We start from the raw sequence: 17,677 nt of genomic DNA on the forward strand, positions 1-17,677 counted from the left end.
CGGCTGGATGATGGCAGAAAGGATGCCGTTCTTCTTTTCTCTTGTGCGGCCAAACGTACGTCCCAGTAGACGTCCCTTCTTTTTTGCTTAACTCCAAGAGATTTTCACTTCTTTTCCTTTTAGGATTCAAGTAGCTTCTCCTCTAAGATTCCTAATAATTTTCACCCATAAAAATATGTCATATATCTCTAATGAATAGAGATATTAAGTTAATACTCGTCGGTGGGCTTCTAAAAGGAATTCGGGCCTCAAATCATGGATTTCCGTCAAAGTGTCAGATTCTCGGACTGTCCGACCTTGCTGTACTAAATCGGCCATAACTTCTTGTAGAAAAATGATATGAATGAACCGTTAAAAGTTCTGGAAACTAGACATCCAAGGCTTTCCAAGCATATAAAGCTCACTGTCTAGTTCATTCTGAAATGCTCTCAGTTTCATGTCGAAGTTGACTGATCTGCACACGTAGATTTACTGATTTAGCTTCCTTTCCTCTACTTTGCTCCATAACACCTACAAAACATAAAAATAAAGTAAATGACTCAAATAGATGGAAAACTAGCTAAGAAAACATGAAGAAATCAATACAAAATCACGTACATTTATGAGCTTATCAAGCATCCACATTACTAGTACATGCTATACACATATGCCATGCTCCTATTTAATTGCAACCCAATTGAATAAGTATGGGACACTCAAACAAAATATTATTGCTCGCTCTATTTGTTTGTCATGTTTCATACAAGTACAAACTTTACGAGTCTATGGTCACCGCGAAGCGGTAAGGCAACGCCTCATAATGACAATGACCGCTACGCGGCATTGCAGTCAAGTTTCTCCTCCGAGAAATAGTAAAGGGACTAGTTAACACAGCCCACGGCAGCCATTGATCCGGCAGTTAACCCCGACGCTTGGGTACCAAAGATTAGGTTCGCTACCTAACACCCACTGCTTCAACGCAGCTCCCCTCATCAAATAATTTTCCGACCATCCGGAGGTCTACAGCCAGGAGTGGGGGACTCCTCACAGGGCTTAGCAGGGGCCCACCCGAAAGGGCAAAAGCGTTCGCTCCGACCAATTCTAGATGGACGACGCACTCGCACTAATTATGCTTGATATACGGCACAAAGCAACGCTTTGGTATCAACCCGCAAGAACACCCTCCTTGACTGGGGACTTCGGGGACTTGTACATACAGCCCAGCATAATTAGCAACGGTCACGCTCATGCCTCAGGGCATCACCTTCAAGCTACCCGTTAAAGCCTCAGCGGCATCCACGAGCTCTCACGCTCTCGCCGCAGCGGTACCGCTGAGCTGTCGTGCTCTCGGCTCAGCGGCATCCTCGAGCTCTCACGCTCTCGTCGTAGCGGTACCGCCGAGCTGTCGTGCTCTCGCCTCAGCGGCATCCTCGAGCTCTCACTCTCTCGCCTCAGCGTCATCCTCGAGCTCTCACGCTCTAGCCGCAGCTGTACCACCGAGCTGTCGTGCTCTAAAATCAGCGGCATCCTCGAGCTCTCACTCTCTCGCCTCAGCGTCATCCTCGAGCTCTCACGCTCTAGCCGCAGCTGTACCACCGAGCTGTCGTGCTCTAAAATCAGCGGCATCCTCGAGCTATCACGCTCTCGCAGCAGCGGTACCGCCGAACTGTCATGCTCTCGGCTCAGCGGCATCCATGAGCTCTCACGCTCTCGCCTCAGCGGCACCGCCGAGCTGTCATGCTCTCTGCTCAGCGGCATCCTCGAGCTCTCACGCTCTCGCTGCAGCGGTACCGCCGAGCTGTCGTGCTCTCGGCTCAGCGGCATCCTCGATCTCTCACGCTCTCGCCGCAGCGGCACCGCCGAGCTGTCATGCTCACGCCTTCGCTGTACCCTTGAGCTTCACGCTCACGAGCTCCCGCTCATGCCTTCCAGCACCATGAGCTTCTGCTCAAGAGCTACCGCTCACGCCTTCGCGGCACCCTTGAGCTTCACGCTCACGAGCTCTTGCTCATGCCTTCCGGCACCACGAGCTTCCGCTCACGAGCTACCTCTCATGCCTTCCCGACACCACGAGCTTCCGCTCACGAGCTCTCGCTCATGCCTTCCCGGCAACCCTTGAGCTTCCGCTCATGCCTTCCCGGCAACCCATGAGTTCCCGCTCATGCCTTCCCAGGCAACCCACGAGCTTACGCTCATGCCTTCCCGGCAACCCTTGAGCTTCACGCTCACGAGCTCCCGCTCATGCCTTCCCGGCACCCCCGAGCTTACCGCTCATGCCTTCCCGGCAACCCTTGAGCTTCCGCTCATGCCTTCCCGGCAACCCATGAGTTCCCGCTCATGCCTTCCCGGCAACCCTTGAGCTTCCCGCTCATGCCTTCCCAGGCAACCCACGAGCTTCTGCTCATGCCTTCCCAGGCAACCCTGGAGCTTCCGCTCATGCCTTCCCGGCAACCCACGAGCTTCCGCTCATGCCTTCCCTGCAACCCTTGAGCTTTCCGCTCATGCCTTCCCTGCAACCCTTGAGTTCCCGCTCATGCATTCCCGGCAACCCTTGAGCTTCCCGCTCATGCCTTCCCAACCAACCCACGAGCTTCCGCTCATGCCTTCCCGGCAACCCACGAGCTTCCCGCTCATGCCTTCCCGGCAACCCCGAGTTTCCCACTCACAAGCTTTCCGCTCATGCCTTCCTGGCAGTCCTCGAGCTTTACACTCATGTCTACTCTACACACCACACGTTAATGGAACATTGAATTCTTCTACCATTTGTCACTTGCGACAAATTGAATTCTTTTCGAGTTCCATTAAAACGAGCGACAACCAAACAAACACAAGCGTTCACGTATTCATCATTCACGAATTACAAACGCTTACCTTCGCACCGCTCATGCAACTTACATTTATCATATGCAATCCATATGCTCACACGACCATACACGTTCTCGAGTTTGTAAGTCATAAATCGATCGTACTCGGCACCATTCGCGTGTAAGCATCAACATGTATCACGCACCCCATACGTTCATATATGCCAACGCATATCAATGTAACTCACATTTGTTGCCCAATGCAACGAGCATTCTACGTATGCCTGTTTTTTGTCTTTGTTGTGCAGGTTAACGAGTCCCTTCTTGCTTACGAAGTTCGGGGACTTTTAGGGGCTCCGTGCCTCCTGGTTACTTATGCTTGATGACTTCATGATTATAACTCCCCAACCAAGAAGCTCATCTTACTTGGGGACTTCGGGGACTTGTAGATACCTCTACTAGCATGACTAGTTTGCTATCTCACCAAGCATAAGTAACACCCTCTTTGAGACACCCACAAGCCATGGTGAAGCCCAACCGCTACTTGCATCTTGTAGCCCTATGTTCAAGCTACGCTACGGTATCCGGAAATGGCTAATCCGTTGCCGGGAAGCCACCTTCCCGGCCTTGCCAACATGCCCTCACAAATAGGCTTTCTAGACTAGAAATAGTTGTTGCTTGTCCCACACAATATCCTCATCAACAAGAGTTACTCCTACAGAGCTTAATTGATCTCTAGCATGCTTGATGCATTGAAGATACTTTTCAATGGTATCTGCTCCCTTCTTGATAGTTTGTAAATCAGTTTTAAGCTGAATGATATTAGCTCGAGAGACTGTTGAGAACCTTTCAAGTAATGCAAGCCAGGCCTCATGAGAAGATTTACTTCCCACTATAATCTCCATAATGTCATCATCAAGAGTGGCCATTAGAAGACCAAGCAAGGCTTTATCTGTTTTCTTCCACAGTTTATAGGCCATAGTAATCTCACTAGTGACTTGACCTTCCTCAGTGAGAACAAACCGAGGAGGACAGGGATATGAGCCATCAAAATATCCAAAAAGATCATTGCCTTCAAGAACAGCTTGAAACTGAAAGCTCCACTTCACAAAATTGTTTTCACTCAACCGAACAGTTATTGTGCTTAGCAAAGAGTTGATCTCAGATTGTGACATAGCCATAGCTTCAGTGATTATCACAAATCAACAAGTTATACAACTTTTATCAAAGATTTTGCTCACAATAAACACAGTTATGTTATAGATCTATTATGTTATCACAAATCTTCAACAAATTATGAAGTACTTCATCATCAATTTTCACAAACCATGATTATCAAACTTCGCAACAAATCATGCACACTTTATCAACAACCTCCACAAATCAAGGTATAGAGTGTGTTAAAACAATAAAATCAGATGTAGATCTCAGCCTAGTATGAACACGTTGAGAATCACAGATCCAAGGAGAATATTGAGCTCACCAGTAGGTGCCATCACTTAGAACAAGCACTCGATGAAGTAAGAAAGCTTGAATTGCAGAAACGAAGCTGAAATAACAGATCTAGGGTTTCACCTGATGAAGCAAACACGAACTTAAATGCGGAAGCGAGAAGAGGATCGAGTACATCTACTAGCATGAAAAGGCATACAGGATCAAGAGCCGAAGCTCTGATACCATGATAACATGACTGCCATGGATGTAAAGCTTGAAGGAGAAGATGTACTTACAGAGAAAGAGAGAGAGAGCTTCAGACAAAATATCTGAGAGTATTTTCGATTAATGAAGTTATAGTTCAAATTATTACAACACACTAGTATTTATAGTAGCAGGAAACAAGAAGAAAGAAACCCTGGTTATTACAGCCTGTAAATATACGTAAGCAATACATCACCGAGCTACCACTACATGCATTACAGCTGGACACCACCTTATTCGTTAATTGCAGACGCAAGCATTACCTTCATGTTGACGTTCACCTGTTAACAGAAGGCTCCAACTCTGTAGCTCCTGCCAAATTTTATCCACAAATAAGTATAACAAAACACTTGCATTTGAACCAGAGAAATTGCCACAGACAACAGTCATTGGCATACAACAGAAACTAAAACTGAAAGAGAGCTCGAAAGTGAAATGAGGACCAAAAGGAGCCAAGTAGGAGAACTCACGAGTTGCTGCCTTTTTCGCATTCCACGCATCCCCAATTTCTATCAAAACTTGTGCCTTCTGCTCGTGTAAAACTGCACTTTTGGGCATCAACATAAGAGCAGACTCCCGTTTGCCCAATGCTTCGCTGTACTTCCCATCCTTTGGAAAAAAAACATTCGATATGAGAAACATACCATTATACCATCCAGATCAAAAACCAGCGAACCAAACATCATGCTCATACATATAACTTACTTGTACCAAGCTAAATTGATTTCCTCTTATCACTATGTATATAACATGCTCTATTTTGATTTCAGGATCCAACTATTGTCGTCTTCAATAAACCCCCTGGATTGCCTGTTTAGGTAGCTACTGACACTTAATTGATGAATTTGTAGTACTTTTGGTTTCTTGGTAGCTTTATTTGATTCTGGTGTTGAAATATATGGTGTTTGTACAAGGTGGTATTGGAATCAAAAGGAGTTAAGATGAACTGGCTGCCACTTGTTTAAGTTACAGCTTTTCAGAACCCCGTCGTCTTGTGAGTTTGTGTAACTTCTAACTTCAGCAGGAGCAGGATTCATTATCTATAGCTGCAAGACTATAATCTAGAGTGCAAAAGGAAATGAAAGAGGCATATTCTTCGCATGTCTATTACACTATTTCAATTATGGCTCTATTGAAGAGTTCTAGCTAAATCATTGATTAGCACATTTTTCTGTTTGTTTGTTTGTTTTTTTTCAAATTTTGAATTTTCAACAAGGCTGTGCAAGTTATTAGCTATATTCATTCATCAGCCGAGGGTACAGTTTCGGACCCACCTTTGTTGGATAAAAAGTTGTGTCGTTATAGTCTAGAAAGAATGCAACGGAAGGAATGAATATCATTTCTTGTTTTGTTAGTGTCAGAGTTCTGATGTCTTGAACAAACAGGGACCTTTCCATGGCCTTTTTGACTGTTTTTTTTTTGTTTTTTGTTTGAAGACCAATTACCTGCATTCACAATATCAAAGTTTTTAACTTTTAATTTCTAGTTATCTTTTCCCAGTTATCAAAACAATTTCCTTTTCTTTCTCTGATATGTATTTTTTGTTACACTGGATGGGATGTTGCAAAGCATGGATACCTGATTTTGGCCTCGTATCCCGTATCGAGTCGGAAAATGGGTACGATACGGTCGGATACGAGCGGATACGTGGATCCGAATTTGGATACGGTTTGGATACGTGCGTATTCTATGCAGATACGTAATGATGTAAACAACTTGGATACGCGGGGGTAATATTGACTTTTTACCATTAAAAAAAAAACACAAAACATCGCGACCTACTCTCAGCGCCGTTCTCTTCCGCTTCGTTTAGTTCCTGGTTCTCTTCCGCTTCGGTCGTTCTCTTCTCTTATCCTCGTCTTCGCAAGTTGCAACTAAGATCAATCAAACTTCTCCTCTTCTTCTATCCGCTTGGAGCTTGCAGCTTCAGTTAGACACGCTTCGGGTACGTTCTCTTCTCTTCTTTTCTTCTGACGGTTTCATCACTTTCATGGGTTTTAGAGCATCTGCCACGGTACCCTTAAATTGATAGGCCATAAAGCCATATATGGCTTATGCCATGTAATCATTCTAGAGAATGTTTGATACATGCTGCCGCCATAAGGCATAATTGATAAGGTATAATTCAAACCCATTATGTTATACTTCTTGCAACGGCTATTTTTTTTATTTTTTCCAAAAATTCCCAACGGCTAATTATAACGGTAACTTTCACATTTTCTATAAAAACTCAAAACCATAACTTCATTTTTCATTCCTCTTTGTTCAATCTTAGTCTTCTATCCATTTTCAACTATGAGTAATTCCGAAATATCATCATCCTCTTTGTCTTCAAACGGAACCGATGATTATTATTATCGGGTCATGGCTTCATTTCATGAGGAGCAAGATTTATTGCTTCGCATGTATGCGAATAATAATCACCTCTTGGCAGAGTTGGATGACAATGAGGACGACGAGGCCGAATCGAGGCGTAGAGGAGCAGTTCCTGGCCATATAGTTATTAATCGTCCTCGACAAGAAGCTGGATATAATCTATACATGGACTACTTTGCTGAGGTTCCGCGATTCAGATAAGCAAAATTTCGCAGACGATTTCGAATGAGCAAAAGTTTATTTCATCAAATTGCGGAAGCCGTCAAAGATCACGACAATTTCTTTGTGCAACAACGCGATGGTATTGGTAAGCTCGGATTATCATCTTTGCAAAAATTTACAGCTGTTTTTCGAATGCTTGCATATGGTGTACCAGTTGATGCTCTTGATGAATATTTAAAAATTGGTGAGTCTACTGCAATTCGATGTATGAAAAGGTTTTGGTGAGTATTTGTTCAATTTTTTTATTGACAAAGTTATATCATGGATTGTGAGTATTCTTAACCAATTATTTTTTGTTGACATGTAGTATGCCCAGGCAAAACAACATCTACTAGATGATCCTAACTATACAAAGAAGAAGCTTCAATTTGATCATGTGTGGCCTATTCTCAAGGATGCTGAAAAATGGACCGATAATGGAAGAAGTTCAACTAAACCACGACAAAAAAATTATTCAAGTGAAGGATATGAATCAACGTCTCGCACATCACAATCGTCAGGTACATTACCATTTGATATCGATTTGAATGCAGATGAAGACGAACAAGAGCTGTTTAGTGATGAACTTGCCTCACCTCATCGGCCTATTGGTGTAAAGAAAGCAAATCTGAAAAGGAAAGAGTTGAATGAGAAGAGTAAGATTGCTCAACAAGTGAAAGAATCCAACCAAGAACTGAAGGAGTTACTTGAAAAAAGCTTGTTGGAGAGAAATGTTTTTTCCTCTAAGCATGAGGAATATGCATCTCAAACATTTGCTATTCAACGTCAACGTGAGGAGAGCAAGATCATGCTTACTAGTTTGGATTCAATTACAGATCCAGAAGGACGTGAGTACTTACGAATGAAAAAAAATGAAATAATGGAGAGAAGAGCTCGTGAATCCCAACTACAACAATCACCTGCAACATTTGGCTATGGTAATTTTGGATATGGACAACACTATGGAGGAGGAAGTGGTGGATATGGACAACATTATGGAGGAACAGCTGGATATGGTGAAATTCCTCATTATGGAGGAAGTGGTGGATCTGGAACAAGTGGTGCACATGCAGGAGTGCAGCAATTCGGTGGTAGCAGTGGATCCAATACACATGGTGGATATGGAGGAATGCCAGAACATGGAGGAAGTAATGATAGTCTACCGGAATACTAACTGTGGTGATTAATAGTTTTATTTATATTTATATTATCATTTTGTTATTTTGTTTTATGTAAGTGTGTGTGGTACTTTTTCGGAGCTCAGAACTAGTCTCCGAGAAAGTTTTGAAGAGGCCATTATTTAATATTGTAATTTTCAAAATTTTATAATATATTATCTCTTATAAAAACATAATTCATGATTATGTATTAAAATAATTTAGCCCAAATATATTCAATATTAGGCTCAAATGAAAGATCTAAATGTGAACTTCGCAATGGTATAGTTTTTATTATTGACAAATTTTTAGAAATGAGGAGAGCAAGATCATGCTTACTAGTTTGGATTCAATTACATATATATCCAGAAGGACGTGAGTACTTACGAATGCAAAAAACTGAAATAATGGAGAGAAGAGCTCGTGAGTCCCAACTACAACAATCACCTGCAACATTTGGCTATGGTAATTTTGGATATGGACAACACTATGGAGGAGAAAGTGGTGGATATGGACAACATTATGGAGGAACAGCCGGATATGGTGAAATTCCTCATTATGGAGGAAGTGGTGGATCTGGAACAAGTGGTGCACATGCAGGAGTGCAGCAATTCGGTGGTAGCAGTGGATCCAATACACATGGTGGATATGGAGGAATGCCAGAACATGGAGGAAGTAATGATAGTCTACCGGATTTTCTGAGCAAGAATTTCTCTTAAGAGGTAACTGCACCTGAATTTTCTGAGCAACTTAGACAAGATAGACTGTTAGATAGATAGAATTTTCTGAGTAACTTAGACAAATTATAGTGTTATACAATTGCCAATTTGATTGAATACATTTTCTGTGGATACGTGTTTTTATTATTATTTTTTCTACAATATCTACATGAATTATTAGGAACATTAGTATCCACATTCCACATTGTCTATTTGAAGAAACAAAGCACATTGATGAGAAATTTTAATAGCATTCAAACATCAAAATTAAATTATTGAGGAAAAATGAAGGCACTGAACAAGGGCTGCATGGAGGGAATCAGTAAAAATTCTTGCAAGTGTGTTCCCCTCTGAAACTCAAGAAAACATGATATTTAGATGAAGAAAGGGACATTCTGGAAGAGGAGACTTTTTGAGCTATATTAAGAGCCATGGATCACGGATGAACAAACTTACTTCCTGCCAGAGCTCCTTTCTCAAACGTTGATCACTAGTTTATTGGTCTCGCTCGGTGAGTGGTAAGAATAACAAAGGTCCCTACAATTTATTTATTATTTTTTTTTTTTATAGTAAGTGTGAATGATAAAAAAAAGCTATATGGTTGTGGAGTTGAGATCTACTTTTTGGGTAAGTGATCCAGAATTGGATACTAACATAACATAGATTAAGAATTTCTCTAGATATAATGATATGCAATACCCAAGTGTTTCCTTACAATTTGGTCCTCTATATTCGGGTCTCATCAAAATATATGCTTGATTTGGTTTGTCCAAAAACAATGGATCATCTAGACAGTGAAATTGTACCAGTTACTGGCCCATATATAGAATTACTCAATTACACTATAGTATAAAATGTGTCAGATCCAGCCCTAAGCCCCTAAATGGAGCTCACCGACCGATTTACGTGTTACGGCCGATCCAATAACTATACCTAGAATTGAGATGAAGCCTAACTTCATTTAAATCTCATTATCCACGTGTGTGCATATCTTCCACATCCTCAAGAGAGGAAAGATTCCCCTTGAGCTTATATAAACAATGGGATAGCTCCATTCATTTCATTGCGACCTTGAAGCACTGCAAATTCAGTTAATCTCTTAGGAAATCTAGTTATCAATGGAGTCTCTGGCTAAACAGGCAAAGGTTCCAGCCACAATACTAGCCATTGGGACAGCAAATCCAATAAGCAGTTATTACCAAGAAGACTATCCCGATTTCTTGTTCAAAGTCACCAAAAGCGAGCACAAGACCGAATTAAAAGACAAGTTCAAACGCATATGTAAGCTTTAATTATTGCATGCAAGAAATATATATCTACATATACAAATATACACACACACACACGGAGGCGTTTTGAAGAGGCTCTGCACCTCTTGTCGGACGGAGGTCAGGGGCATCCCAGACTAGTCTGCAGTTGGGTGGAGTCGCCGACAACCAGTTTGCAGTCACTGTCCTGAACCTTGAAGTTGCAGGTGAAGTCGCTGCCCAGAACCTTCAACCTCGATCTCCTTCGACCTCGATCGCTGCCCAGAAGAGGTCTGTGATGCCTCTGACTTACGTCCGGCACGATTCACCCCGCCGTCGCGGCCTAATTGCTGTAGAAGCATCGACGTCCGCTCTGGTATATATATATATATATATATATATATATATTCTGTGCGCGCCCGCGTGTTATAAATTTATAATTATATACTGAGAGATCTGCATGACATGGACAACATCATGATCTTTCACTTATTACGTCTTCATATCCTTTATAGAAATAAGATAAGGTTAGATCTATTCGTGTGTGTGTGTGTGTATATATATATATTCTGTTCGCCCCCGCGTGTTATAAATTTATAATTATATACTGAGAGATCTGCATGACATGGACAACATCATGATCTTTCACTTATTACGTCTTCATATCCTTTATACAAATAAGATAAGGTTAGATCTATTCGTTGTTTTTGTCGAAAATTATACGGATGTAACTGTGTAAGTCATAACATGCATGACTTTGTATTTAACAGGTGAAAAGTCGATGGTAAAGAAGCGATATCTGGGCGTCACAGAAGAGAGTCTAAAAGCCAACCCTAATATATGCAGCTACAAGGCTCCCTCACTCGACGCACGTCAAGACTTACTGATTCACGAGGTCCCCAAACTCGGTAAAGAAGCGGCGTTGAAGGCCATCAGAGAATGGGGCCAACCCATTTCAAGCCTCACCCACCTCATCTTCTGCACAGCTTCCTGCGTCGACATGCCCGGTGCCGACTTTCAGCTCATCAAGCTCCTCGGCCTAAATCCATCTATCAACCGGTTCATGATCTACCAGCAAGGCTGCTTTGCTGGTGGGACGGTGCTACGGATTGCTAAAGACGTGGCCGAGAACAATGCCGGAGCTCGTGTTCTGATCGTGTGCTGTGAGATCACCACCATGTTTTTCAGCAACCTTGTGACAGCCACTTGGATGTTTTGGTCGGACAGGCTCTGTTTTCGGACGGTGCGGCGGCTTTTATTGTTGGGGCCAATCCGGACCCCAAAAGTGAACGTCAACTGTTCAATATCATGTCTGTTAGATTGACTATTATCCCAAACTCGGAGCATGGAGTTGTGGCACATTTGCGTGAGATGGGGTTTGAGTATAATTACCTATCATCAGAAGTTCCAAAGTTGGTTGGTGGGAAAATCGAAGAGTGTTTGAGTAAAGGGTTTGAGGGCATTGGGGTTAATGGTGATTGGAACTCGTTGTTCTTTAGCGTTCATCCTGGGGGTCCTGCAATTCTGGACAAGGTTGAAGAAGAGCTGGGTTTGAAGGAGGGGAAGCTGAAGGCAACAAGGCATGTGCTGAGTGAGTTTGGGAATATGGGAGCTCCATCTGTGCTTTTTATTTTGGATGAGATAAGGAAGAAGTCAATGGAGGAAGCAAAAGCCACAACTGGTGAAGGTTTGGAATGGGGTGTGTTAATTGGGATCGGGCCAGGACTCACTGTGGAGACTGTTGTGCTCCGCAGTGCTCCCACTGCTATTTGAAGTACTCGTTGATCAAAATGGGTTAATATGACTATTGTAAAAGCATGGTTTGTTTTCATGTCTAGTGTAATTTTCTATTTGGTTTGTCAGGGGCGTGGCTACCTTATGGCCTACAGTGGCCTGGACACCCTCATGAATTTCAAAAGAAAGCTAAAATAAGCTGCAATTAATATCTTATATAAGTGGATTGCTAATTATCCTTATTTGGCGCCCCTAATATATATTGGTCATTCAAATATGGCACTAAACAACTAATATGATTTTTTTTTTTTGGTTAGTTATGATGCTTAATTACCAATTAATGAGGAATTTAAGATATCATCTCATTTTTTCCTGCTTCTTGATTGATATTTACAAATTCAATAAATTTATGAATATGAATTTTCTCGTTTCAAAAAAATATATATATATATATGAATTTTCTAGTTTGGCAAAGATATATTACATGGCATTTCCATTTTTTTTTTTGTCGAAGAAAATAAAGTTTGTATTAGATGTTTCAAATGATACACCACAATACAAGAGGTACAGAAGACCCCAGCAAATAGAGGCACGTAGGCCCAGCAAATAAGGCACGAAGGCCCAGCAAAAGAGAATTAAAGCCCCTAACAGGCTTGGCCCAAATACAATTTGAAAGCCCATAACTGAAAATGGAAAACCCTAGCTAGAACTAATGCTAGCAGCCACCAACAGAATAGCAGCTCCATCCCTAGAATACTACCGCCGCCACCTCCATGTCGCTCCTTGAAGAGTATCAGCCACCAAAGCACCATCTTGCTTCCTTCTACACCAGTTGGGACAGTACACACAGGGCTCAAAGATGCCCAAGAAACACCAAGTAACCTAGCAGAGTGTGATTGCGAAAATTGAGCCACTCGCTGTTGAGGAAAGAAAATTCCCCAACGGGCGTAAGTTCGTTTAGCGGTGGTGGAGAACGAAGCAAATCCGGAAGCACTAGCAACCAATTCCATCCAAAAAGGACATGGACAATTTTGAAGGTAGATCTGGACTAGAGCAGTAGAAAATCGGTGACAAAAGAGCATAATTGGGTTGTAGGGATTTCCATAGTTGAAGGTTTGTTTAGCATATGCATTTACATAGTTTTTTTTTTTTTTTGGAAACAAGGGTTCATTGCATTAGATGACCAGCCAAAAAGCCAGAGTCTAACATACACTTAAAGACAGAAAAATGGCGGGGTAACGACCACGCTCCTATCTAAGTAATGTAAACTCATTACAAATCAATTTTGAGCCCGCTTTGTAAGCGAACTCATAAACAAAGAACAACTCCGTGTCTTCTAGGGCAAAATCATTTACTAGCATCCCCATTAGTCAGACGCGCAATTGCGGTACCAACAGAGAGCCACTTCCTAGCAAACAAATAGGAGCAATTCCTTATCCATAAGCCGTGTGAAAAAATGCCAATCGTATTCCAGATAATTACCAACTCCCGTAGCAGTCTTGATCCGAAAATGATTGGTCATGGACTATATGCGGACCCAACATGCCCAAGAATGTCCACCTCTTAGGCCGGGCCACTCCCATCACTAAGTGATCAATGAGGATGGCAAAGAATCCTCCCTACTGGCCCATAAAATAGAGCCCATCAGCCCAAAGTTGAGCCTAGGTCTGAAAACCCAAGCCCAAACCCGAGTAAAAGGAGCAGCTGCCTCAACGCTCGGATGCCCATCGGCCTCCGCCTCAGACCGTCCCTCCGGTGGCCGTCCTTTCCACCACCCCATCAGGCTCCAATCACCCAGACGAAATCGGCCTCTGAGCAACCGCAAACAGCCGCTAAAACCGCCTCCAAACCACCACTGCACCAGTAGAACCGCAGCTGTAGCCCAAGCGACGATCTGCGGCGCTAATCCTGACTCAAAGCCTTGCGACCTCGAGACCAAACCGCCACCGCTGGATCTAACTCGCCCGCTCCTCCTCTGCAGCCCAGACGATAAAACGCGAAGGCAACCTCTTCACTCACCACCTGGACCGAAACCCTCCACCACGGTCTGAGAAAAATCCCTCGCCGGAGATCACTCCCTACGTCGCTGCCGTCCACGATCGCCACCTTACCCAAAGGAAGAAATGCCTCCGCCAGTCGAAACCTAGGTTTAGAAACCAAGGTCGCTCCGAGAAGCTCGGAGATGCCTTCTAAGAGATCAATGGAGTAATGTTCGCATTTACATAGTTTTTTGTTACCATGAGTCTAGGAAAATAAGACATAATATTTATTTTGTATATGAGAAAATTGCATTTATATTTCGGCCCTGCCGCACGTAAAATCCTAGCTCCACCCCGTTCTTGTGACATATAGATAAATGGATGGAAAAGAGTAGCAGTAATACATGTGATAAATGATTCTTTGAGTCTTTGTTGCCCAGTCCAACTGTCCAACAGTACGATAGTAGTACATACGCTTTTCTTTTTTTGGCGAAATTCTTTTATTACTGTCGTGCAATTTCTTTATTGGGTCAATGTCATTCCATGTCTTCCTGAAATTAAAGAACGAGTTTATGGACCTATTAAAACCAACTAACCAAGTACTGCATACTCACTCCTCCCCAGTCCCCACTCACGGCATTAAGCTTCTTGGAGAGTAGGAGCGCGAGCTTCAGTTCGCCGTACTAATGTCCAGTGCCATGCATCCTGAACAACATTAACACGCGCCTCGACGCCGGTAGATTTTCCACGGTCCTCCTCCACAGAGAATCTCGTATTCGTCGATCAACAATTCAGCTCTCTCATTCTTGAAGCCGTTTCCTTGCTCCCGCCTAATACTCAAAAGTCAAAACACCTACGCTCGTCCTTATTGCAGATGATGAGGATGAGGCACCATCAACCCTTCCCGCTTTACCACAACTTGAGAGAATGGTGATCCACACTACATGTGGGTCTGGCCCCGTATTGAATGGTTTATTTACAAGACAATTTGTAAATAAAAAAGACAATATTAAACTGATATACATGGCCCTCAGACGGTGGTGTTTAAGGAGGAGTTTCCCAAGACATCCAGCGGGAAAATACAAAAGTATATATTGAGAGAAATTGCCAAGTCTGTAGCTGGAACTTTTCTGGTGAAAGTTGCAACTAGTGTTCAAATTCTAAAATAAATGACAATACGAAAGTATTTTAATCTTTTGTAATCGCTTCATGTATAGGTATTATTATATTTAACTTCATCAGATACAACTTACAGAAATGTTGAGAAGACAATCTGACCCTAATCGTTTTCTCCCATACATGAACCAGCACTACGCTAAAGTTTAACCCTTCGAGTCTTATGTACACATACAAGAGTTTTCATGTCCTATCAGTGCGATCACCAACTGCATAACGGTTTCTTTTAGGACTTAAGCCTGATGAATGGAGCTGCTTTCGTCTTTTCATGAGATTCATTGCAGTATGTCTGTCATCTCGAGCCTCCTCTGAATCAGGCTGTGCATACAGGTAAAAATTTGTATCACTGTGCTGAGATTTATACCATAAATTTATAATTTTCCATTTCAGCAACATAATAGGGCAACTATGACTTACGAAAGAAAAGGAAGGAAAAAAAAATACATTGTATTCGCAAGCACCACTTAACACATAAACAATAATCATCCACTTCAATCCTACATCAGTACCATCACAGAAGAGTGGAAAAAGCTCTGCAAACTATAATCTTCCAGAATCAGTACCTTGATGGCTAATGCTTTGTCAAAGCTTTGAACGGCACTATCAGGTTCCCCAAAGTTTAACTGAGCTCTGCCAAGGGTAACCCATGCCTGAACAGATGTGAAGAAAGAAAAGATCACTTGGATGCTTGCATGTGAATTATCTATTATACTTTTCTCCAGAATGTCAAGTGAAATCACAATAAAGGTTATTAATTACTAAATATCAGCCAGTATATATAGGTATATGTTTATATGGACAACATTAAGGGCAATGTCAATACTTTATTTTCTCAGCAAGACAATATACTGCATGTAATAATATTAGGAAGAATAAGAATCATGGGCAAGGGGGAAGCACAATTCAGGCTACTAGAAATGCTAACTGCAGCATGTTCATGCAAAAGTCATTGAAAGCAAATTATGAAGTTAAACCAAATAGATCACAAGGTTCATAGCTCCCATTTCATAATGCTAAAGGTTTTAAACAGTTACTAAGTATCTTAATTTCTCTGTGGGGACTTGTTACACTAGTAGTCGAGAGAAATTGCCCCTCACCAAAGCTCAATTTCCCCTCCCCAAATATCACTAATTAACAAAAATAAATACACAGCAAAAGAATCATAAACAGCATATGAATGAGAAGTCTCTCATGTTCAAATTTTCCTAAAAGAAAGAGCATCATCAAAACTTGGCACTACCACATGAACAAAAGAAAAGGTGACAATCATGTCAGAAGTATAGAGATTTTGAGTATTTTGACATACCTCAGCCCATGAAGGCTCCAACTCTGTAGCTCCTGCCAAATTTTATCCACAAATAAGTATAACAAAACACTTGCATTTGAACCAGAGAAATTGCCACAGACAACAGTCATTGGCATACAACAGAAACTAAAACTGAAAGAGAGCTCGAAAGTGAAGTGAGGACCAAAAGGAGACAAGTAGGAGAACTCACGAGTTGCTGCCTTTATTGCATTCCACGCATCCCCAATTTCTATCAAAACCTGTGCCTTCTGCTCGTGTAAAACTACACTTTTGGGCATCAACAGAAGAGCAGATTCCCATTTGCCCAATGCTTCGCGGTACTTCCCATCCTTCGGAAGAAAAAAAAACATTCGATATGAGAAACATGCCATTATACCATCCAGATCAAAAACCAGCGAACCAAACATCATGCTCATACATATAACTTACTTGTACCAAGCTAAATTGATTTCCTCTATCACTATGTATATAACATGCTCTATTCCCACAAGACCATTCAACAACCATCAACTACAAAATTTCCATGCTTGACAAACTGAAGCAACTAGATTTTTCACATTTGATCAAAAAAATATGAAAGCTTACAAACTTTCATCAAAATTCTAAATTGGGTAATTGGGTTTACAATTAAGATGTAATTACATACAGAAAAGACGTATAATTCATATCAAATTGAGTAAGAAAGAACACAAATTGGGGTGATTTATTACCTCAGCGAGCTTAGTCCCCCGGGATTGAAAGGAGTTGAAGAGCTTGGCAACGTCGTCTTCTTCTTCTTCTTCAGAGACTGAGGACTCGTTCTGAGCGCTGAGCGGTTCATGGTGTTGTTCCTTGTTTAGCTCACCGTCTGCTGTGTCGTTTTGATTACTCGGGTTGTCGTTTTTGTGATCAAAAGGGAGGTTTGGGTACTTGGATACGGTGGCCAAAGGCCGCTTCTTGTTCTTCTTCCACGCTAGTTTCATCTCACACACTCCCAGTTCCGCGCTCACGGAGGCACGGGGCATTAAGGCATCAAGGCATTAGAGCTAGATGGGCCACAGGGGTTAACAACCGTCACCGATCTTGAGCCCAACATACAGTCTAGGCCCTCTAATATCTTTTATCTCGGCCCATTATTCAACCTGAATTTAGCATGTGTCCCACTGTCATAATTTTTTGTGTTGGAGAATGGTAAACCTAGACGTGAATGAAACGAACAAAAGACAACCATAAAAAATGGTGAATGTGAATATCGATCTATTCCTGCAAGGGTGGTGAGAAGGGGAGAAGAAGAAGAAGCCTGTTGGAGTGTGAAGAAAAAA

General features: G+C 42.1%; 3 protein-coding genes across 5 annotated transcripts in view; 2 read left to right on the forward strand and 1 right to left on the reverse strand.

Annotated features, from left to right (window-relative positions):
• Positions 1-17,395, reverse strand: part of LOC112173285 (tetratricopeptide repeat protein 33) — a 33,516-nt gene extending 16,121 nt beyond the window's left edge. Inside the window, exons 1-5 of one of the 2 annotated variants that reach the window (XM_024310890.2) lie at positions 17,087-17,395; positions 16,567-16,705; positions 16,377-16,408; positions 15,634-15,720; positions 15,081-15,388 (exon numbers count right to left, since the gene is read on the reverse strand). In XM_024310890.2, coding sequence (XP_024166658.1) covers positions 15,254-15,388; positions 15,634-15,720; positions 16,377-16,408; positions 16,567-16,705; positions 17,087-17,380 — 687 coding nt within the window. In that variant the 5' untranslated portion in view covers positions 17,381-17,395 and the 3' untranslated portion in view covers positions 15,081-15,253. Of the gene's footprint in view, positions 1-4,776; positions 4,794-4,951; positions 5,091-15,080; positions 15,389-15,633; positions 15,721-16,376; positions 16,409-16,566; positions 16,706-17,086 lie in introns of those variants that run through there. The other variant, XM_040508063.1, reaches the window with a different exon arrangement.
• Positions 6,751-8,307, forward strand: LOC112173283 (keratin, type I cytoskeletal 9). 2 transcript variants are annotated; one of them, XM_040508061.1, is made up of 2 exons: positions 6,751-7,300; positions 7,387-8,307. In XM_040508061.1, exons 1-2 carry the CDS (start codon positions 7,283-7,285, stop codon positions 8,230-8,232), a joined length of 864 nt encoding a protein of 287 aa, XP_040363995.1. In that variant the 5' UTR covers positions 6,751-7,282; the 3' UTR covers positions 8,233-8,307. The 2 variants fall into 2 exon arrangements, with proteins under 2 accessions (XP_040363995.1, XP_040363996.1); XM_040508062.1 differs by having other exon boundaries at positions 6,751-7,164.
• LOC112173282 (3,5-dihydroxybiphenyl synthase-like) lies at positions 9,986-12,173 on the forward strand. The gene is given in 3 exon segments (XM_040508060.1): positions 9,986-10,215; positions 10,952-11,359; positions 11,362-12,173. Coding segments are annotated over 3 exon segments (1,164 nt in total). The 5' UTR covers positions 9,986-10,052; the 3' UTR covers positions 11,955-12,173.
• Positions 17,396-17,677: the final 282 nt, after the last annotated feature.

This window comes from Rosa chinensis, chromosome 6 (assembly GCF_002994745.2).
Source record: "Rosa chinensis cultivar Old Blush chromosome 6, RchiOBHm-V2, whole genome shotgun sequence".
NCBI lineage: Eukaryota > Viridiplantae > Streptophyta > Magnoliopsida > Rosales > Rosaceae > Rosa > Rosa chinensis.